This window comes from Daphnia magna, linkage group LG10 (genome assembly GCF_020631705.1).
Source record: "Daphnia magna isolate NIES linkage group LG10, ASM2063170v1.1, whole genome shotgun sequence".
Lineage (NCBI taxonomy): Eukaryota > Metazoa > Arthropoda > Branchiopoda > Diplostraca > Daphniidae > Daphnia > Daphnia magna.
In genome coordinates this window covers 5024009-5048022 of record NC_059191.1, presented here as the reverse complement: position 1 = coordinate 5048022, position 24014 = coordinate 5024009, and the positions used below count along the sequence as shown (strand labels likewise).

At 41.6% G+C, this 24014-nt stretch overlaps 1 protein-coding gene across 5 annotated transcripts in view; it reads left to right on the top strand.

Annotated features, from left to right (window-relative positions):
• Positions 1–23805, top strand: part of LOC116934069 (potassium channel subfamily T member 2) — a 39786-nt gene extending 15981 nt beyond the window's left edge. For 2 of the 5 annotated variants that reach the window (XM_045179729.1, XM_045179725.1), the window contains exons 2-24: positions 9502–9581; positions 9876–9975; positions 12225–12423; positions 12600–12674; positions 12825–12908; positions 13353–13447; positions 13871–14054; positions 14801–14842; positions 14956–15078; positions 16351–16551; positions 16892–17029; positions 17306–17385; positions 18218–18789; positions 18851–19042; positions 20105–20252; positions 20370–20475; positions 20633–20877; positions 21000–21134; positions 21259–21556; positions 21618–21743; positions 21829–21936; positions 22025–22218; positions 22316–23805. In XM_045179729.1, coding sequence (XP_045035664.1) covers positions 9502–9581; positions 9876–9975; positions 12225–12423; positions 12600–12674; positions 12825–12908; positions 13353–13447; positions 13871–14054; positions 14801–14842; positions 14956–15078; positions 16351–16551; positions 16892–17029; positions 17306–17385; positions 18218–18789; positions 18851–19042; positions 20105–20252; positions 20370–20475; positions 20633–20877; positions 21000–21134; positions 21259–21556; positions 21618–21743; positions 21829–21936; positions 22025–22218; positions 22316–22793 — 4003 coding nt within the window. In that variant the 3' untranslated portion in view covers positions 22794–23805. Of the gene's footprint in view, positions 1–851; positions 1819–4064; positions 4547–8289; positions 9150–9501; positions 9582–9875; positions 9976–12224; positions 12424–12599; positions 12675–12824; positions 12909–13352; positions 13448–13870; positions 14055–14800; positions 14843–14955; positions 15079–16350; positions 16552–16891; positions 17030–17305; positions 17386–18217; positions 18790–18850; positions 19043–20104; positions 20253–20369; positions 20476–20632; positions 20878–20999; positions 21135–21258; positions 21557–21617; positions 21744–21828; positions 21937–22024; positions 22219–22315 lie in introns of those variants that run through there. The other 3 variants (XM_045179727.1, XM_045179728.1, XM_045179726.1) reach the window with 3 other exon arrangements.
• Positions 23806–24014: the final 209 nt, after the last annotated feature.

Genomic DNA, 24014 nt, shown 5'->3' with positions numbered 1-24014 from the left:
CACCAGTTCAACCACAGTGCTGAGCTGTATAAAACTAAAGTAGGGTTAACTGTGCCAATGCCAAACGTATATTGAAGCAGAGCCTCATTTGAGAGCTAGCACTACCTGCCAGGATCCAATGGGAAAGTTCATCTACCTCATTTCTTTCTTTTCTTTCTTTCTTTCCCACTTGAATAGAATAAAATGGGATAAGGTGAGAGTAACTGGTGACATCTCTGATGTGCTCGTGTTCGACAGTCACCAACTGCTCCGGAAAGGAGGGGGAAAACAAATAAGACACGTATAACGAATCTCAGAGCAACTCGGGTGAAACTGACAATTACAATAATTAGCAGGAAACAGGAGCCTATACAGAAGAGCAGCAGCGCTACATAAGAATTGGGATGCATTGACGACGGGATGGGCAGTGCGTGAAAGTCAAGAAAAGTCGCAAAATTGTGTTGCTACTCGTAATACTGCGATGGGACACAAACGGGAGATGAGAGAAATGATGTGTCCAAACAAACGAGATGCAAAAATCTATCAATATGCGTCTTCAACCCGAACAGTTCTAATATAGAGCTGGTCAGGAATAAATGAAAAACGTAGAGTAAAAGCCATCCTAGCTCTACTTTTGTCTTGTAGAAAATTTACCTACGCAATCGGTAGTGCCAAAGAACCCCTTTGAATAATGGCCTGGCATCTCGCGCTAACTTCGCCTACCATCTTCGCCCACTCTGCGAACCCCCAACATCCTCCCAACTCCCCACTCCCTCCTCCCCTTTTTTTTTTTTCCTGACAACACGGGATTGAACGTGTTCTACGGACTGGTAATGCACGCTGGCGGAGTCAGTCTCTCGAACCGTGCGCGACGTAACGGTCCTCGGTTGCCCTTTCACTCCCGAACCGAGAACGTATCACGCTTCTTAAAAAATTCAACGATTATCACAAGAAGCACAACAATCACAACTATCGTTACCACCCTCTTTGCCTCCTCCTCTCTCCTTACCTTCAGCTCTTGCGACTCAATCTCTTATACCAACGTACCACAACATTCTTTTCTCTCTTTTTCCAACTGACACTTTCTTTTTTCCTTTTTTTTTTTTTTTTGCATTCTCCGCTACTGTGGTTTTGCCCGTTTTGTTGTTTGTTTTTCTTTTTTCGTAGATTTTTACTTTTTTCTTTGTTCGTCCATTTTCCTCTCCGTTTCATTGACCGATTCTCAGTGGCATCTAGTTCTTCATTTTCGAATATTCATCGCTACCTACTCTACTCGTCTGCTCTCCCGCTAGTGTCAGATTCCGTTCCGGCTGACAGATCGACGCACGCAGTCGCCAGCACGTGTGGTCAATGATAGCCACTGCTTTAAAAAGTCGGAACGGCCAATAGCAAGAGCAGAACATACGGGCAACAGAACATCATAGATATAGAGGAATTATAAACGTGTTTATCAGTGAATTCATCAGCATTATTGACGATTCTGCAGTTATTTTTCGCACAGTTTTCAATTATCAAGTGACCTCGGAAAGCGACTCTCTCATTCGCCGATCTTCTACATTACGTCTTTGCTATTGTCCCCAGAACGTAGACATTTGCTTTGTAGATATAGAGGAAAAAAAAATGCAGGTATGAGATAAACAACCAATGCGTCACAAAGTTTTCCATTTTGTCATGTGAAAGTGAGATTCAGTCGGACAATCACGAACCGGTGAGCCTCTCATTCTTCTTTGTCAACCTTTGCCTACGCAATCCGCTAGTTTTTGAAAGCCATTGGGCTGCTACTGTTTGCCATCTTCACGTATACAGCCAAGCCCAGCCTACAGAGCCGATACACGTTAGGTAAAATATTCATTCATCCACGTATTACCACCTTCACGGTGACTGATGGACTGTGATTGCTTTCCTGTCTGTGATAGACGGCCGTGTGACTGATGACGAAAAACTAATAACTCTTTGGCGCGATGGAAGGTTGCCTCTTTTTTTAGTTTCTTTTTCTTTCTTTTTTTTTTCTTCTTTTTGTTTATTTTGTTGATTCCACTTTCTGTTCCTTCCGTTTTCTTTTGATTCGCTCAAGTAATGCCCCCCATGTTACGTATCTATTACTTCCAACATTTTCCTATGCATGCCATTCGTGTGTACTATTAGCTACTATACATAAGCTACCATCACGTAGATCACGTGGGTTAAGTCTAATTGGCATTTGTTCCGCCAAATCTGAAAGCATAGGTGAAGAAAGGTCTTGTGAGTTGATATTTTTGGCTTTTTTGTGGCCTTTCTGGATCCATAGGTGGCAGTTGTATGTATCAAAGAAAGTCGACTGGGTTTGGCTGCTATTTGATTTCAATTCGATTTAACGCAGCCTAGCGCGAGGCAGTTTCCCGTCGTCAACTACATTCGTCTTTAAAGCCGGGCATCTCGAGAGTTGCGATTTACGCTGCCTAGGGTATTAGGGAGCCGGTATGGAATTGATTGCGTTCAATCAATGACGACGCGAATCAGGTGCTGTGTTGGTCTTTATTTTCCCTGGAGAGCTTTGCTACAGATGGGACAAAGTCGACTATTGTGCGCACCGTATATTTATTAAAAACTTGATAGATACAGCCCGGGCAGTTGGATATCTTTCATGGGGATAGATTGCTGGTTTGCCGTAGAGTGAGAACATCAAAGAAAGATGATGGAATCGAATTGATTATCGATGATCGTTGGCTAAGGCTGGCCCCCGATGTGACTTGCAATTCGGAATCGATTATAGCTTTGCGGGCTGCTGGCTTCTTACCAACAAATGGAGCCTACTGTCTCTAACCGTCGCCCCTCGCTGAGCCTGATGGTCCTCCTCACCGCTTTATTTGTCACGTACCCGTGACTACATCGTAGCGATTGTCTGCGGGCTTCGGGTCGCCATGACAACCTGCAAAGGGGACTAGTTGCAAAGAGGAAGCGACCCACGTCACCAACTGACGCTTCTCCGCAACGGTTTCCATTTACTCCAAGTCTGCTGAAACCTTGGCTATCTTTCATGCTGCCTTCATTTTGACAGCCCATAATGTGTTGTTCGTTATGTGTGGCTAAATGTGTCTGGCGTCGTTATAGAGTCAACACCGGTTATAGAGCAAAGGTCTACCGATAATAATAACAGTCGAAAACCATTTCTCAGAGCAATCGTTGGAGTGGAGACAAGGCATTTGACTGAGTATAACCGCGCGATCCGACGGCGCTCGTGTCGCATCCGTCCAACATACGGCAGTCAAAGTCAAACGTCTTAGTTAAAACTTCAATGTACTGAGAGCGCTTTGAATAAGCATCGACATGACCGCATACAGTTGCATCTATGCAATCCCATACCGGTCATATAAAAGTGGGAAACAGATAACTGGGGCAGAACTTTTTTTTTTGAAGAGTTAACTGTTTACTAGTTTCGCACTGCACTTTTCAAACGAATTGCAAAAAAGCTTTTAAAGTGTAGCGCGGGTGTAAAGACAGCTGAACGAAGAAATCGATCAGTCATGAACTAGCAAACGCTACTAGAATACGGTAAAACCTTCCTTCCCAACGTTATCAAATAAATAAATATCGATGGCTTTGAGAGCTAGTTTCTCGGGTACAATTCCTCGATGTGTACAGGGTGCTTTCTTGACCTTACATATGCATGCGGTAGCCTCATTATTTAAGCATCCCATGCTTCTAAATCGCCCGTTTCTCGACCCAGCATGCCTTCTCTTCCAAGAACGACCAAGTGCCAGCAGTCAAGCTTCGAAGAAGATAGCAGCTTTCATTTATTTATGATTTCTTCTTTTTCCCTTCCTTGTTGTCCCGGTGTCGGAGAATTATTTTTGTATTACCGAACTTGCGCTTCAGCATTATCCTTTACGTCTGCACGTTACTTTCTATTATTTTGCAACTTTCCCATTCGTCAAAGAGTCGTCGTCTTATGCTACGGGCCGTCGTTAGACTGAGACATTTTTGTTTTCTCTCAAGAAAGAAACAGGCTTCAAAAATATCTCCGGTTTTTTTTTATTTTAAAATTTTTCAAATACTGCATTTTACACCATCACAATTACTATTAAACTGACGGGTACATTGTTTAGCGAATTCTTACGGGAAACCAAGCGAACAGGCTGACAACGCGGAAACAAGTGGAAATATTAAAAGAAGGGAAAAGGAGATAACGAGATTGAGAAAAGAGTACGGTGGTCTTGTTTGAAAAGCAGCTGTCACGAAAGCAGCCAAACAGGGTCAATACCAAGAAATCTAAAGAGCTTCAATAAGACGAAAGGATGTCGAATGTCTTCTTCTTCCGACTGCACAAGCTGCGCCGACAGCAGGAACAGGAACAAGAGCGTCGCCAGCTTCAACAGCAACGCAGACTGTCTGGCTCCAGCAGTGTCAATGGAAGCGGAAAGAGGCCAATGAAGATGGGACGCTTCCGGCAATTGACTCGCCCGTCTATCCACTGCCCGTCCCTCGTCGATTCCAACGTCCTCACTATGGTGCCCGGGCGGCTGTTTGAGCGACCCGCCACCATGGACCCCACAGACAGTCTCGACTATATTGCCTTGCAAATTCCCAGGTATTTGATATGTCAACATTTCGGTCGCAATTTTCATGCACAAGTCCGACATGTTTACTTAGAAGCTCTACGGTTAAGCGGAGCGCGATGCGTTCGCAAACGCTCAGAGGCTCATCAACTTAATGGATATTAGCGCTCTGGCTCCTGCTGGTTTTATTTATCTAACTGTTAAGCCAGTAGTGAAGCGATTAATGCGGAAAATTACGTCGCTATAACACGATTGTTTAATATAATATTATAACATATCCAGGCGTATTAGTAGATTTGATTCCCGAATCTGCCGGGATTTGCATGTTTTCTTGTTGTTTAGTGTGTTTGTGTCAACTTTTGAGGGACGCTAACTCAATACTGACTTGATCATGTTGTCGTCCTGCGTTACACTGCCATGCAGTTTACTCTCCGGTGTTGCTACATATCTAGCTCAATACTGATTAATCCTACTCCTCCTGACCTTTTGTTTCGTCCTACTTCGCGTCACTCAGTCCGTGGTGGTTTTTTGTTGTTTTTTTTTTTTTCTTTCTTTTCTTTTTTTTCTTTTTTCTTTTTTATGTATTTATTTTATTTTATTTTATTTTTTTATTAATTTTTTTTGTTTTGTTTGGGTGGGATAGGGAGTTCATAATATGTCGTTCGGCAACCACAACCACTTCGACCGAAATTATTAGTGACGTAAATCTGTAATTCTTCTTATCCTTCAGCCTCTCTGCGGTCAAAACAGCCTCGTGTTCCGGGTTCTCTTGGCCTGCGCTATCCTTCTCAGAAACGGACTTAGTTTAACTAGCGTTATTTGTTTGGAAGTTGTCCGCAACCTCTAAAATCTTGCCGTTTATCACTTTTCTGTTTAGAAAATGAAATTACGAGGTTCTATAGCAGTCAAATTAGGAGGAGATGATGAAACCCTGAGCGTCATTTCCTCTCCTACTACTGTATTGCGTACGGCTTCTACTTCTTTTCAAGCCATGCAACGTACTTATGGACGACAAACTTTTTCGAAGCATTCGATAAAATTATCGACAGATTGTGCTTACCTGCGTTCATTTCTAGAGGCGGCAAATGAAATACAAGAAACAAGTAGTGGAAAAGGCGACGAAGAGAAAAAGGCGAAACGCGGGCCTAACCCGTTGCTAGGCATTTTCTTTTGACGTCTATAATAAATAAAAATAAACGACGCTTTGCTCTTTCTATTTGCTCTCGCAAAGGTTCGTTTAATTGAGACAACTCAAACGTGTGCTTCCTCCTAGGTTTTGCCAAATCCCTGGTAAAATTTTTTATCGGATTGAAAAACAAATCTATTGAAGGTGCATGCTGTTCTATACGTTGCTGCTCCAAGTTTTTGTGGTACAGAAAAGGGTTTTCTAGCTGCAAGCCCTCGTAGCTACGCAAAAGGTCTGGCTTCTTGACATGATTAAGTGCTAAACGACAAGAAAGAAAATTAAAAGAAACTCAGCCCCATTAGAAACGGCAGCATGGTTTATTGTTTTTATTTTATTTGTTATTCTTCCATTTTTTTTTTTTCTCCATATTTTGTTTCTCCTATTGGGAAAAAAATGCACTTACATAATGCCAATGCATTTATACTCTTGCGCTTTACCTGACGTGCAACAGGATAGGAGTCTGATTCTTCTGTCAACCGTTAATGAAAAAGAGAACCTACACTGACCGTGGCTATAATTTGGCTACACAAAAAATGCTGTTCAATTTATAAATGCAAACCTTCTAAATAGAGAAAGTAAACGGGTCGTCTTTTCAAAAGCACCCAATGAGGCATAACAATAATGGCTGCTTGCTGATTGTTTGCCATCCGCAAACAGCTGTGGAAACGGTATCTAGAAGGTTTTCGTCATTACCAAGCACCGACAACGAACCCCCCCCCCCCCAAAAAAAAAGGAAATTGAAAACGACATTCAAGGAAAAGGGGATAGGTGAAGCCTAGCAGGGATTTCATCGTCAGTGGTTGACTTTCGTTGTTCTGACACCATTGTAGTACTACTATTCTTTTTGACGTTTCACAGACGGACTAATAATAGAGTTCATGGATAGGCAGTCAAGAACGTACGGGATACCGCAGTTCCCTTTCTATGATCCTTCGATTGAATATCACGAAGGTTCACGTACCAATGTAGGGAAAATGGTGGTCTATATGCGTACATGAAATGATTCTTAGATGCACTAGTACATAATGAATTAGGCCAATAGGGTTGTCATTTGTGGCTGAAAATCGTCCATTGGCGATCTGGGCTTCATTGACTATTGCGTGCAGGGCCATTTGCAATGGAAAAGGTGGGTAGAATAAAAAAGTTGCGCGCGCGCGCGCACTACCTTTCAAAATTTATCGGAAACTAGGGAAACAACCTCCGAAGGAAAATTAAATCATAAGAAAATTGAATCGCACAAAAAAAGGGACGGAGGATCTTGACGAAGTCTCAAAGGACGCCTGATTATGTTTGCGCAATCTTTAACTTTGCTGATTGGTTTAGAAGAACCAGCGAAGAGGAATGAATATCAAAAGTTGACATTTGCTATATTTCTAAGCTTTTTTTTAGTATATAAAAAAAAGTCTAACAGATTAAAAACAATTTACAATCAACTTAAAAGTTCAACCAATTGGTCATTTTGAAAAGACAACGGGCCTGATGTGTCTGCCCATTTGGTTGATGTCTCTCGACTGGCTGATCGTCTAAAGTATTCCTACAGCAGACCGATTTTAGGGATGCAGCGGGATTCTATTGACCTTCAGCACGAACTGTTTTCTGGGTCCTGTTTTAACGTTTTAGCATAATAATACAGTGTAGTCAATGGGAACAAAACTTTGAAAATTCGAATTCAATTTGGAATCGAATAAGTCAAAATTGATGCAATTTAAAGAACAAAGCAATAAAGGAAAGAGATAGAGAAAAAAAGGATTCTTGCGAAACTGTTTCTAGGCAACTCAAAGACAAGGAAATTTTGCCTTTGAAGAGAAAAAAGAAGAAGAAGACAAAAAAAAAAAAAACACACGTAGAATTTCCTGTAGATAAAACTGCGCCCTGTGTATTACTAGTTCAGCGTGAGGGGTGCTTTCACGACGAGAATGCGCATGCGTTGAGCAACAGGGCAACTGCTGGTTTATCGCCCGGGTGAAAAAACACTTTCCTTGTGTCCACCCTTCATAGAAACAGAGCAGCTAACCCTAGCAGGCTTATTTATGTTATAGAGGATAGTAGTAAGTATAGTAGGTGAATGCGAAGTACAAACACCATCGCCCACTCAATCGCGCTCAGACACTATATCAAAACGGCGGACTTAGTATACAGGATATGTAAAGTATGTTAGCAATATAGGCTTATAATAATGTATGGGCGATGTAGAGTTACACAGTTGCTGGCACAGGCCTATAAATTGTAGAGAGCTGCATAGTCCTTGGTTCTCCTCACTGCCAACCTACGGTCCATATAAACTTCAGCAGATGTCGATTCGTTACATAACAGTCACACACTTTAGGTGGTACGCGATAGATAACCGAGGCCAGCTTTGAGTACTGTGCGTTAAATAGAGCACCCACAGATGATAATATCTTCAACTGGTGTTTAGAATATGTAGTATACGCTTGTACTGTGCATAACCATCACTCACCGCCTGCGGTATAGCCTTAGCGATACGTGCTGTCCTTCTGCTCCCTCATGTTCCTCAGGGGGTCCTGAGCCACTGATGCTCTGTGCATGTGCGCCGTTGTGATGTTGTCCTGAGCTCATATTGGTAGGTACCTTATTTGGTTTTCTGCTGCTGCCTTGTCCACGATCACGTCACCATACGGCGGATGGGAAGAACGACAGATAGTCACGCTCTTGCTTCACTGTCCCGTAAATACTCAACGTCTAGTTCACGGTCCGCAAGCTCTCCCCTTCACTCCTCTGTCCTGTATCTTGCTCAGTGAATCCGATCGGGAGTAGTTGTGCTGCAGGCGTTGGCTGTATGTGCAACTGCCTGCGTGTGCGTGCGTGTGTGTGTGTGTGTGTGTGTGTGAACTCTTCACCGATTCCTTCTCAGTTGTATTGCCATTGCCGCTGCACTTGACGCTTCGATGTCGTTTGTTCCGCGCTAGTTACCCGTTGCTGAACCGGGCGCTGTATCCACTGAATCAGTGTGAGCTGATACAGCTGGAGACGCAACCTTTCTCAAAGCGGCTCGTGGCACCTCAAAGAGTTTGAATTCATTTCATTGGTGCCTGTGAGAGGCTCAGGCGAACAAGTTTTTGCACAAGGTTAGCTTGACTAACTTCAAAAAGGGATTTTTTGGCATAAATTATCGTATTACTGCCTGAACGGTGTTGTACGCTCGTTCTATACAAGTGGAATCTTTCCCCAGTGGTACAGAAGCTTTCGTTGCATATCAAAAGAGGAGGCTAAAAGGATGTGACGATCTGTAAGGTATGCCCGCGTTGCAGTAGGCAACTTTCAGTCGCTTTGTTGGCGATGGCGTCATCGGTTCAGGCAGAGAATCGTATCAGTTGCGCAAGTGGCACGGCCGCTGCTTTGGCCACTGCTACCGCTTCGGCCGCCAGTAGCCACATGTATTCGTACAATTGCTTAGCCTCCGTTTGGGATAGCTATGAAAACATCCCTCGGTAAGTGATTTTGTTTTTCTGCCAGATGTTACTTTATAGAGCTGGTTTTAGCATTTAATATCTATGCAAAGTCTTCATATACTATGTATATATGTATTGATGCCAGCGTGAAAATTAGGTTTGAGCTTCACTCGTTATGGTTGAACAGGTTAGCGTGCTTTTTGTTTTACAGCGGAGACCTGACAACTGTATCGACCGCAAAGTTCAAACGGTGTTGTCCTCATTCTCTGTGCGGCTGTCAGCGACCTTGTTAAATGATTATGGCCACTCACTCTTCATTATTGACTTTGATGATGGAGTTGTGTTTGTTTATCTCTTTTTTTTTTTTTTTTTTTCTTTTCGGTTTACGCAGAGTGCGAGTGGAGTACTACGTCAACGAGAACACATTCAAGGAACGGCTTCAGCTCTATTTCATACGCAACCAACGATCAAGTGAGACTTCCCACTATTTGCATGTCTATCCCTCACAACCTAGGTCTGTCAGTATCACCTTGAGCATTTGATCCGTTGCTGCAGTACTTCTAATAAATCCCTAGATGCTTCGAGAAGCGTCAGTTTTCAATCTAGAAAACGGTTTCAATAGCACGAGTTGGCAAAAGAATGTATTTCTCCATCAATAAGACGAGTTCAGCCATTATCGTTATTGAAATTTTTTTCTTCTTTTCTCTTTTCTCTTTTCGTGTCCATGCGTGTTCGACAACGAATCACTTGCATCCTGCCGTCTAGGTCTACGGATCCGCATCTTCAACTTGTTAATCAAGCTGTTGACGTGCCTGCTCTACGTCGGACGCGTCATTTTCGACAATGATCCTACGCAAGCCACCTGGTAAGATTGCTTTGAAAACAGATTTCTCTAATCTCCATCAATCATCAATCATATATACGTAATGGAGATAACCAGAGTAGCAAAACAATCAAGTACGTTCAGCCAACTCTTCCAATCGCTTGTCCTCTTGCTATCATTAAGCAAGTATACTAATACGACGGTTAGCATCTATCAATGTAAACTGCACAGCAATTTTATATCCGTCGCCTTGGTGCTGCGTTACGCACATGGTCGTATTCTTGTTTCAGCTGTTCTTTTATCTGACCTTAGCTCACATCGTTACTACCCCCGGAGCGCGTGAGCAAAAAAGCAAGAGACTCTGAGACCGGTGGTCTTTGGGTGTGTGTTATAAAAATAGAGCGCTTGATACCCTACTAATCATAGTGGAGGTAGTGGCTAACGATAATAGAGCTGAGCAGAATCGCCACTTTTTGTCCAACGCCATCGGGGTCGTAATGTGGATACTTCACGATGGGGATGCTTTCTATAATGAAAGAGAGAGAGAGAGAGAGAGAGAGTAGCAACTGCATTTCGCTTTGTCGAAAAGTGCCACTTAAAATCGTTATGTCCTTCATTCTTTCCTATTTCAGCGGTAAACATAGGGATGGGGAGTTCATTTGCTGGTCAGGGTCGTCTAGTACAGGCCTTGTATCAATTTATAAAATTTCTCTTTCGGTTTTCCCAATACTTCGGATCGTTAGTGCGGTGACTATAGAAACGAACGGATACAAACGAGCTCTCCGATGCGCTGCGTGTTCGTCCTGCGTCTAGACTCTAGTTTAATCTTTGCCTACAGTAGTTCGTGCACCGTTCCATAGATCATCCTTTTGATCAGGGACATCACCGAGCAGATGACGAAGGCAGGTTCAGAGATGGACGGTTCGATTTCAGTTTCCTATTACCGTTGCTGTGTCGTCAGCGGTGCAAGCCAACCGATAAAGGGCAAGAGTCGCTGGGAACCAATAGTGAGTTTTAAGCAGCAAGAAGTTGATTATATAAAGGGAATGCTGGTTACACGTCCGTTCGGTTAGGCAGTCATGGAAATATACCAACAGCTCTATACAACTAAATAAAGAAAAATACACAAATTGTGTATGTCAAATGTCACGATGGCGTTTTCGCAAGCGGGTCCGAATAAGACGCAGATCACGGCGAATGTCCTCGGTTTAGATTCTTGAAAAGTAAAAACAAACGTGTTCAACTCGAGACGCTGTCAAAATAACAAATAGAATCATAGAAGGGAGAGCCAATATCGGAATATCAAAGCACTGGCAATATGACGGCTATTTTGCGCTGGTCGCCGTGTGTCACCATGGTGATCCGTCGTGACGCGGTGAGACTGTGTTACGAGGATACCAAGATTCCAGGACACATTCGGCACCCCAAGCGTAAAAAAAAGCGGTACAGCCGTCAGGCGAAAGTCCAGTACTTTTGCCACTTGATGAATATTTGATGTCTTACTGTTACGCTATAATAGGCGGTTCATGAGGTGCAGTCACGATGCACTAGCGTATTTGCTGATTATGCCGCTTGAAACTGCTAACAATATGTTACCGTTACAGTTGGCAGTAATTTACTGCATAGGAAGGAAATGCCGTAGATTGATATCGGTATTTATTTTTGATTGTTTGGTCAGACATTTAGGTTGGAACACGATGTATGAAGCTCGTTAAATGTTGACAGAACCCGCGATGAATTAGTTCATAGATCGATGACATTTTGTGAAACTGCTCAGTGATTTTAGGTGCAGTAGCTACCTTGAATGTCCCCAGGGTCATCCGAAAAATGCCACTGCAGTACCACTTAAGGGACACAAAACACGATGGATTATTGAAGATGAAGAGCCACAGCTCTATTTCAATCCATTAGTAGAGGAAAAATGAAATAGTAATAAACTGTGCGCGTATCTGATGAACTTTTCATGGCTATGGTGTGAAATGGATCTTGTGTCCTTCTTACCTATACCTTTGTCGAACAACTACTCTGAAATTCGAATGCTGCTCAGGGGTTAGAATTATACAAAATATAGTCTGGCTTGATACCTACCTGGTAAAACATGCATATTTACAATTTTGCATTAAAACGACATTGCCATTTTTGTTGTATAAACATACAACCAAGATAAAATGGGTATTTTAGCCGTTACTTCTATCTTTGTCTTGTATAACTTGCCGGCAATTTATTGGAAATTACAGAAATTATTCTTATTTGACTTGATTCCGCAATTTATTTCCTAATGTCTATTCCAGTTACGGATGCGAGGTGGGTAATAAAACTGAATATTTGGCTGCGTATGAGAAGACGCCTCAACAGTTTATGGACAATCCCATCATTCACTGGGAAGCTATCTGGTGGATAGAACGGCCCACTGCGCTATGGGTCATCGAAGTCATTTTCGCCCTCATCAGCCTCATTGAAGCTTTCCTCGTTGCCTATCTCAGCTACAAAGTATATTTTCCATTACATTCTATACGCATACGCATCTGCATGCCATCAAAATGCCCTTGATTATGTATTTCTATCGGAGTGTTGCGATAATTTCAATTACGGCTGTGCTAAGCAGCTATAAGTATAGCATTAGACAACGTCGAGTGGTTGTTTGTCATTGCACATTTTTACAAAAGGGAAACATCTTGCAGGAAATCCTTTCGTTTTACTTCATTTTGGAGCTCGTCAACACCATACCTTACATTTTAACGGTACGTATGGTATATACGTTGCAACGTCTTTAGCAATGAACCTCCTTATTCTCAAGAAAAAACAAATGAATATTAAGTTTTCTAACCTTTTATTTTTGTTTACCATAATTATCCATCTGACAATCGCACCACGCTGCCGGAATGTAACAGTTGTTTTACTCGCCATTACGCCATCTCTTTATTCCCGTCTTCCTCAACTGTTGGCTGGCGAAACGAGCTCTCGAAAACATGTTTGTAAGTATTATCGCTGTATCTTTTACCAGCTGGTGCGTTTCCTCCTCTCTTTTTGTTGTTCTTGGTGATTTTGTATTCCTGACACAGGAAAGTTTGATTGGTTGGCTTGATCGAACCAAGAACCGAATATTGAACTTTTCTAGACTTGGGTGGGAGTACGCCGCGCCCAGCGCTATTGTGTACATTGTATACGAGCTGTGTGCAACCATGGCACATGTCAATGTGGCTGCTCATAAAAATTGCATCTCACAGTTGCAAGAAGCTGCCATTATATAGGCTTCAGCAGTCCATCGGAACAAACTAGTTTGGTCCACAAATAGCTTTCACTGCACGTTTGGCGATTGATTTTTTAAATCTCGCCCCTTGGAGAACGCTTAGAACAAAAACTTTGTACGTTTGTTAAAATAGTGAAGAAAACTAAAGTTTGATTTGTTATTTTAAAAGAATGACCTCCATCGGGCGATGCAGCGTTCCCAGTCTGCCCTGTCACAGCAGTTGATGGTCTTGTCTGCCACCCTTCTTTGCCTCGTATTTACCAGGTCAGTGTCGTTCACATTTATTTGCTGGCCTTCAGTGCTTCCCTTTTTTTAATAACATCTCGAAATCATTAAGGCTTATTGTGAGCTTGGCAACCATGTCAATTGAATCTATTTACGAACTCCAAGATCGTTCAGCTGACTTCCTTTTTTTCTTATTAATTGTAAAATGTAACTGATTTTCGGAGGAGACCTGCAAAACTCAAGTAAAGATCCTGAGGGACTAAAAAATTAAATAGGTCTAAGGTCTATGTCTGTTACGATCTATTCATTCTAGACTTTTTGGCAATTATCGAATAGGGAAATAACAAAACAAAATTTATTTTGGCGAGCTGATCATCAGTTACTAATGCAATTGATTGAAATAATTAACGTAAAAATAACATAATATTTCATAAATGTTTTCATGGTGACTGAACGCGTCAGTGTGTGCGGAGTTCAGCATTTCCAGCGAGCAGGTCATCGGCACTTCAACTTGTTCCAGTCGTGCTACTTTGTTGTAGTGACCTTCTCAACTGTGGGTTATGGCGACTACGTCCCAGATATATGGCCGTCGCAACTCTATATGGTCGTCATGATTTGCGTTGCTCTCATTGTCTTGCCCACTCAGGTAGGCTACATCTTTCCCTTTCTTCATACATGCATAGTTAATGAGTTAAGGAAGTAGCTTAGAAGCTATGAATCGTTCCGCACAGACCAGAGGCATTCCATTGGATTCGTCTACCACATAACCTAACCACTTGAGCTGCTAGTTTTTTGTTGGCCGCTCTGGAATATATCGACGAAGTTGAATAGTTTTCATACTTTAAACTTCAAACGAAAGTCCATTGCTGCGATTGAACTGCTTAGACTATGCCACTTACCTGTTCCCAGGGGCGGAAAGCATCATAACATTTGAACGAGGAAGATACTAAACTAGCAAAACTCTTACTAGCTTGAGATTTCTTCAAAGTCCACGTGGAAATGGTTTCCCATTCTGCACCAATCTACTGGTTACCTTATAAACTACTATAGTGCGGTGGCACATTGTCGATGAAAAGGCTTTGCGGCGTGGGCAATTATGTACTCACGCCGAACTTTGCTCGCAGACACAATGATATGCATTATTAGCCACAGGCTATACCGTCTGCCAAATATGATATCAACGCACCGTCCGAGAAAACGAAATTCAATTGGTTGCCAAACTAAAAAAAAAGAAATGTGCGCATTCTTTTATATGCAAAAGTTTTTGTCTTGATTTTACACAAGTATTACTCTAGATTCCTAACCATTGTGTGTAGACCTACATAGTGTATCTATGCGGTATTATTTTGCAAGTTTGCAACCCTAATAATTGTGAATTTTCTCCCATTGCAGTTTGAGCAGTTGGCCTTCACTTGGATGGAACGTAAGAAATTGGTAGGTAACACACTGACATAAAATGTATCGAGGTCAGCCTGGCGAGGCTGCCTTCGCATCGCTATGTCTTTTACGACTTAAATACTCTAAAGTATGATGCATAATCGATCTAGGGAGGCACTTATTCCTCTCACCGAGCCCAGTCGGAGCGTCACGTTGTTGTCTGTTCAACGTCTTTGCACGCAGACACCATAATGGACTTTCTCAACGAGTTCTATGCGCATCCTCTTCTCCAGGTACGATTGCTTCAGCTACTCTAGTCGACATCGTTGAAACTTAGGATTGTCCTTTCCAACCCCTTGTTATTGTTCAGCAGAGGAAGGGGGTTTGCGTTCATTAGGACCTAAGTGTAGTGCAGGCGTAATGGCAAAATTCTGTTCTCAAGTTGTAGTATGCAATGCAACTATGCGACCAAGCCTCTGGCGAGTACCGGGACACGTTTGACAACACGGGTCCTCATTAGTGCACCTTGCCTGCAGGTACAACAGTACGAAATAAACGAGTTTGTTTTCCCCCCACGGACTAGCCGAGTCATCACTGGCTGTGATTCTGTCAAACCATATCCCACGCACTGCATTTGACCTGTGGTATCCACCTTTTCATCCGTTGTCACTCGATCACGAGAAGTTTCCCTCCGAAATTCAGGAATAGAGTATTTTCAATGCGCTAGTTCTTCGTCGCTAAACGCTAGTCTTGGACTCAAACGTAAAACATCCTAAAAACTGGTTCACAAACAAAATTTTGTCTATGGTTCCCCGAAAAAGCTACAGATGACGTCATGTTCTTTTCAACCTTTCATCTTCTCACGGCGGAAATCTATTATGCAAATTCGCAGAGGAAGGAAGCGATCGATACTTAATTAGGTAGCAGTTCGTAGCCGATGCCAAAAAAGAAAACGCATACAATGCACCAGACAAGTAGAGAAACTGCTAGAAACTTGAAAAGAATGTGAGGAGAGCAGGAGACATGGTGAATGAGGAAAGAAACGGGAGGGAGTTTTTTTTCCTGCTTAGATGGAGTGCACTGCATTCTTGACAAACGGATCAGGTTTCACACCCTTCCTTGTAATCTCTGCAATATGCTCTTGTGTGGCGTTCGTTTGTTTGCATTCTTTAATGAGAAATATTTGATGACTCATTACAAATGAGGATGTACCTTCTCCATTCTCTTGCACACCTTATAACAGGCGAACACAGCATCCAAGTTGGTGTTTTTTGTACGTACCGCCTTCGTCACTCAGTGTCACGTTCCTACTCTCACGAGGGGTCGTAATTATAACGAAATATGAGGGACTGTTTAGTCTCACAATGCTATTTAGTTGTTTGCGCCAAAGAATGTAAGCGACTCTTTCTGAAATTGCATCGTGTGTATGGGTTTCAGGACATTCAAGGGGATACAGGGCATATGAATAAGAAAGAAAAATCACGTACTTGCCAACCTCCACGCATCTGTCTCCCAGTGTGTCGGATCTTGTACCCTATGCTTATGACTGCTTTTTTCTTACGCAGGATTATTATGTGGTACTTTTATCACCCATCGAGCTGGACACAACAATGCGAATGATCCTACAAGTGCCGATGTGGGCACAACGAGTTATCTACATCCAAGGATCTTGTCTCAAGGATGCCGATTTAGCCCGGGCACGCATGAATGATGCAGAAGCCTGTTTTGTTCTCGCCGCAAGGAACTACTGTGATAAAACAGCAGCCGTAAGTTTATTCTGCCGTTTTATAATCTTAGCATTATTTTCCGCCTTACACGCCTTTCTCATCGATCAAGATCTTTAACAAACTTGACAACTCGTGAGTTTAACAAGCCACATCGTGTTTCATGAGTGACAAGCTCAGATTCCGGGCTGTAATTTAATGAAACCTTTTTAGGTAACAACCAAGTATGTGAACCAGATTTTTATTGTGCTTACGCAAGTCATTTATGCGTTGGAACTTTCGATATATTATTACCAATTAAAAAAATGCTCCGAACCCCACCATGTTGCGTTGTTGTTGTATAAAATATTAGAAAACTTGAGTCTTTTGTTCAATTTTTCAGGATGAACACACGATATTGCGATCGTGGGCCGTCAAGGATTTTGCCCCCGAAGTTCCTCAATACGTGCAGATTTTCCGACCAGAAAACAAACTGCACGTTAAATTTGCACAACACGTTGTGTGTGAGGACGAGTTCAAGGTAGGCCTTAACGCCCAAAGCTGGTCGTTATCGAAACTGTTTTCAGCCGTTTTCAGTTGTTTTTTTGTTGTTGCTCGATTTTTATTATTTAATTAAAACTTTCAAGAATCGCCTTTTTCAGTTATTTTTATGCATTATTAGCAGCATTTAAAAATGCTGGGTGAAAATTCTTTACCTGAATTTTTTCTTCGCTACATACCGCTGATTTCGATTTAACCTAAAATGCAGTTCTCAGAGAACTGGAATTGTCAAATTTCTATTTCGTTTTTTGTGCAGTATGCTTTGTTAGCAAACAACTGTCTGGCTCCGGGAACATCAACTTTGGTTACGTTACTTCTTCACACTTCTCGCGGCCAGTAAGTATGCGTTCTAACTGCTATTTCCTTCATAATTCGTTTCCTAACACTCTCTTGTAATACTTTAACAATTTTCAACAATTAACTGCCACTAAAGTGGACATGGTGACCTCTGTTGGTTAGACTGAAAATCCTAAATGCTAGCTAGCAACTGAGGTTAATTATATAGGCACCAGAATGGTTAATAAAGAACGAATTGGTTCTGTGTAGGATCACGTATCATTACATTTGTGTGCGTGTTTGATGAACGTACGCATATTCGTAAATTATTGGAAAAAGGAAAGAAAGAACCAACACTCTTGTGTTGTCGGGGTAGGATGATTAAAGCTTCGTTTCTTTATTGGTATAGTTTTACTAGTTTTAGGATATACCGTTTTATTTGTGAAGGAAAGTGCAATACAAATAGGTGAAGATACACTGGTTCGTAGTATGCGAAGGAAGAACAAATGGCAAAGAAGTAAAGACGATAAAAGACTTGAAGAAGTTTTCAGTTGCAACGATGTTTATGTCAGAATCTCATAATATATATAGTAGGTTTACGCTTGAAACTGTAGAACTTTCGTCCTTCTAAGAGAAACACGTTTACATTTTGACATGAGAGTTTTCACGTACAGTACATCACCTGGGCAGTGTATACTGTATATATGAACCGATGCGTCTGTACATATTAATGATCCACTGTAGAGCGCAGTTAGCAGTGCAGCATCTGCAACTATAAAATACGCTAAAATGTCATTCGGAAAAATAGTCAAACTAGGAACTACGACTCGTGTATACCTCGAAATGCATACATTAAGTGTGACATTTTTTATTACGTTTTCTATCTATCAAGGGAAGGCCAAGTGTCGGATGAAGAGTGGCATAGGCTATACGGCAAATGTAGCGGCAACGAGATCTACCACATTCTGTTAGCTGAGAGCCGTTTTTTCGGCGAGTACGATGGCAAAAGTTTCACATATGCCAGTTTTCACTCACATCGGAAATATGGTGTGGCACTGGTGGGGGTGAGACCAGCCGAGTTACCCGAATTCTACGAGGAAACCATTTTACTGAATCCAGGCCCTCGACACATCATGAAAAAAACTGATATTTGTTTCTACATGAGCATCACCAAGGAGGAAAATTCGGCCTTCGTTGCCACGCCGACTGCCTCCAGTGGCACAGATACCGCCGCCCAAATGCAACAACCAAGTAGCGGTAGTACTCAATCCAATATGGAGGCTGGCGTGACTTCTACCATGTCGGGAGGTTTCGTAAAATCTAAAGAGACGGTTTTGACGACGACAACTATGACAACAAGCGGAATCGTTTCTGCTCGTCACGTTATACCAAACAGCAGAACACAGACTTCTTTTCAAGGAAATATTTACGATGGACTAACAGCTCGTTGTTCGTCGCCCAACAGTAAATTGAAATTTTGAAAATCCTTGTTGAAGTAATGCAAACATTTTGACGTTCTTTTCAGTATTTGATAGTGGAATGCCTCGCCGTGGTAGTTTCATCAACCGAAATGACTCAATGGATAGCACGACGGCCTGTTCTTTGGGCAACCAAAGCCTGGGCAACGCAGCAATGTTGGCCGGTGGTGCGAGCAATTTTCTTGGCGTGCCGAAGAGCGACTCTCCCGGCCTTTTAGCCGTTCCTAGTGGACACTGCGGTAAGATTCTACAAGCTTACTTAATTTTACTACATACTAACTACTTATGTAGCTTCTTCGTATCACACAAAGTATTTTGATTTTCTTCATATGGTTTTGCCTGAGAGGTGGGAGGTGTGCGTATCAGGCTTCTTCATTTGATACAGACCAAGACTAATTTGGATTGGTACACCTTATCAGAGCCTTATCTATTCTGAAAATACTACTGAACGTGACACAATACGTCCAATCGAAACCGTTGCTTGAATTACAGTTCCAAACTCCAATTATCGAAGGATATAGCACGAAAAGAAAAAAGAACATTCTGTGGCACGATAGATCATACACATGCTGGACTAATCTGATTGTTTACTGATAGTCTGATAAGCTCTGATACGCACTACGGTATTCTAGTTGTGTTCTATTGGGAACCTAGTAGTCGCTTTTTGTTCATCACTTCCAACGACCATCATCCTTCTCACAATGGCATTATCGTTCCCGCTATTGTGCTTCATGCGCCCACTATGCGTGTATCCGACGTTGAGCTAATTAACAGTGTAATTAGTTGCTACAAGTGGAATATTTGGTTGATTTTAGTAGCGGAATTGGACGCTAGACCTATGCCTAGTAAACTATTAGATTATGGTTTCCAATAATTTGTATCGTTTGCTAGAGGAAGAGACCACGAATCGTATTCAAGTTTAGGCTACTAGTCATATAATTATAATAGCCTACCTCGTTGCAAAGTCGAGTAGGAAGGACGGCATGGGGTATTTATACTTAATTTAAGGACTTTCTTTGCCGTATATTCTCTAGGTTTCTAACCAAGAGGATATCTTAAAACGAATACATTTCCTGTGTATCTCGTATAGGACAAAGACTCCTATGATACACGACGAAGACAACAGTCATTTCACGACTAGCTGAATAACTGATGGCATTAACCATACGTCGTAAAACTTAGGTGTAGACAATATTGTTCTGTGAAATATGAAATGATATTTTGTGCTACAAAAAAACAAACAAACAAACAAAAAAAAAGAATCAAGTGGCACTCACATCTGTTTTTAATCGAATTTCCAGAAAGCCGACGACCGAGCATCTTGCCAGTCCCAGATATGTTTTCGGGTTCTACTATAAACCTGGTAGCTGGTCATACCACAGCCACGGAGGATAGTGAGGATGAGATCGACGATGACGTTCCGTGGCCCGCCCCAACCGAAAAGATCTCGTAAGCCTAGCCTTTTATGCCTTAAGAAAATTGAATGAGCCAGTCGGAATATTCTATCATAACCATAATAGCAAAAAATATAAAAGTACTAAAGGCAATCACTTATACATGAATAAGGATCGTGAAAGGTTTTCCCCCGGTGTCGCCGTACATTGGCGTTAGCCCCACCTTGTGTTACCTTTTGAAGGAGAAGAAACCACTTTGCTGTTTACAACTGACTCAGGTATTTGTTTTGGCTCTTTCACGATATAACTGAAGTCCGCCTATGGCAAGCGGCCTATGACAGCTCATGGAGGTCTCAGTTTGTTTTTGTTCGCAAAATGAATGAAGTAACTTTTGGTCGACATATGATAAATTTTATGTATCTTCCGTTGGTTTAGGTGTGTGAGCATTCGAGCCATCGAAGTGCCAAGGAATATAATTGGTCTAACAAAGTCATCATCCTCGCAGCTGATTACGCCTCTACCGGCATCTATAATTTCGTTATTCCTTTGAGAGCTCATTTTCGCACTAAGTCAAGTTTAAATCCTATTGTGTTGCTACTGGAACGCAAACCGGATGTCGCGTTCCTGGACTCCATCTCTTATTTTCCGTTTGTCTACTGGATGCTTGGGACCATTGACTGGTAAGGCCATACAGTGTACGGTGTCTGGATTGGTATTGCTCTCCGCATGTAGACATTAATTCAAAAGATTTGGAAATAGTTTGCATTATTGCCTGTATTATTCTTTATCTAAACTGGTATAGTTTGGACGACCTGATAAAAGCGGGTATAATACTGGCCGAAAACGTTGTCGTCGTAAACAAGGAGTTTTCCAATTCGGCCGAAGAAGACACACTCTCTGATTGTAACACCATCGTCTCCGTGCAGACTATGTTCAAGTAATACGAATGAAAGTTAACGCAAATAATAATAAGAATAGTTTTTAAAAAATATATAAACACAATGGAACGACTATAAAGAGCTTATATAGTTCAAATTAGTAATTGTTAAAACCGGTTTTAGGTTTTTCCCAAGTATTAAGACCATTACCGAACTCAGCCAGTCATCCAACATGCGTTTTATGCAGTTTCGGGCCCACGATAAGTATGCTCTACATTTGTCGCGCATGGAAAAAGCTGAGAAGGAGCGAGGATCGCACATTTCCTACATGTTTCGACTACCATTTGCTGCCGGAAGCGTTTTCTCGGCTAGCATGCTTGACACACTTCTCTACCAAGCTTTCGTTAAAGACTATGTCATTACTTTTGTCCGTCTGTTACTTGGTATTGACCAAGCCCCCGGATCAGGATTTTTGAGCTCGGTAGGTGCCCTATAACGGTATGATTCTTATCAATAAAAAAAAAAAAATTGTTTTGATGTAGATGAAAATCACAAAGGAAGACATGTGGATTCGCACCTATGGACGACTCTATCAGAAATTATGCTCTACCACTTGCGAAATACCTATTGGTATCTACAGGACGCAAGATACATCCAACTCTGAGAGTGTAGTTATAAAGATTTGCAATTTTATTCGACTGCCTTTGTATTTTTACGACATTTTCATTCTATTCTTTCCTCAACAAATAACAGGTAAGCGAGGATATGGCTCGGGAAGATACTGGTTGCGCTGACATACCCCGGCGAGGGAACTATGACACTCCAGTTCACTCGCGGCAACACCCCGGGCGCGTTTCACTGGTAACTGTTCAAAAATAACATTTTTTCATTGAATCTTAAAGTTTGATAACTCACGGCAAATTTGTTCTTTTTGTGGATGAAACAATAGTTGACTGACGAAGCACGTGACAATCATACACAACTAATAGAACGAGCAGAAATTGCCAGCCTAGTTCGCTCAAGAATGGACAGCCTTGGTATCGATACCCTCGATTACGATGATGTCTCTGAGAAAAGATCGTCACTTTCTTACGTCATCATCAATCCTAGCTGTGATCTCAAGTTAGAAGAGGGCGATATAATGTATGGCTTGTGTAATTATGACTAAAGTAGCTACAGTCTATTCAAAGTTCCGTTAGATAATATTTTAAAATTTCGTCGCTCCTCTCAAATTCACCAGTTATCTTATCCGACCAAGTCCATTCTCGGCCCAGAAGACGTTCGAACGGCACAACAGTCGCCGTCGGTCGCATATCAACATCTGCGAGGAAAGACGTCGACGCAATAGTACGAAACCAATGCCACAGAAAGCCAACTCGCTTTCTCTGCCAGATAGCCCAGACATCTCCTTAGGTCCGCCTTCCGGCCTGGGTGCAAATCGCGGAAGATCTCATTCGCTTCGCGTCGATGATATTCTAATGAGGCGTTCTAGCTCTCTGCGCCAAGGCTTGATGGCACGTAATACCTCAAGTGTGGAGGAGGTAAGCTTGAATTTAGAACCTAGTGGAGGGACTAGTCCTTTTTGTGGATCAGGCTTACGTGGTGGAAGCATCAAAATTCCTTTGAATGGCAGCATTGGTTTGGAGGTCACTCCTCCGGCTGACCAACAGTGTAGTGCCTCCGAGGAATCTCTAGATCTTCGTGGTACGATCGTATGACACCACCCTCCACCCGTAGCTCAATCCAGTATAAAAAGTAGCAATCACCTCCCGAAGCCAATTACACCCTCCATTTTTGTCTGTGAATCAGATGACTAAAACATGATAAGAACGAAAATTTCGATCACTGGAAATCCTACCCTTTCTCTGTTCATTCCAGTTTACATCAATATTTAACATCACGTACGCAAATTGAAAGGCATGTTAAGCTTAGCTTATTTTTCTTTCTCTTACTCGCAAGCACACATAGAAAATACCTTATGAGACACTATCCACAATATTTGATCTACACTCCGTCATTCCCTATAGCCTCCACTGCCTTGATTCTTTTCACAGATTGTTGGAATTGTGCAGAAAAATTTAGACAATAGCATTCGCCATACATCCGTGGGAGACTCCTCTGAAATTTGTACGTATTGGATCATGTAGAAATTTTGGCATATTTATCGGAATGACAAGGAGAAATCGTATTGTTATTCGAAAAATAAATAATTCGCAACTGTGATTTTAATATTACGAAATCATGCATGTTTCTCTCTTATAGAAGTATCCTGTTATATACGCGTTTCCACTATTTTCTTTCACTTGTAATGGTCCATCATTTGCACCATACGCCTTTCTACATATCTCTCATTTGTTGAAACACCAATGGAGTTTCCTACTTACGTAAATTCTAATGCCATCAAACCCTAGCCAGTAGGCTATTTCACTCAAACTTTATAAGTATACCATTCGATCACAATGTATTGTATTTGATTTTCATGTTGTGATTAATTCTTATAAAGCTTAATTTTATCATCATCGATTTGCATGTTTACTCTATTGTTCTAACCAAATCCTAAATGATCAAGAATGACGATCAATAAGGTGGGCCTGTTTCCTTACTGAGATAAATGATCATTCCTTTATGACAATTTTCGTTAATTTATTAGAAAGGCATCAGCTTCGACTTACAAAATTTGTGTGATGACAACCATAAAAAAGAGAAACTGAATTTAAATGAAAATGCTTAGTTTCCTTCTAACTAAATTAGTTCTCTGCTTCCATTTTATCAATTTTTCTTTCCTGTAAAAAATGGTGTAAACAAAAAAGGTGAACAAAATTTGTCTAGCGGGTTTCTTAAGATATGGTCAAGAAAATCAGAAAAATTGTATAGAACAAGGATTAGTACCTCATTCACCTTTATAATCTCTTCAAAGGTCACCGCGCCATTGTATTCAG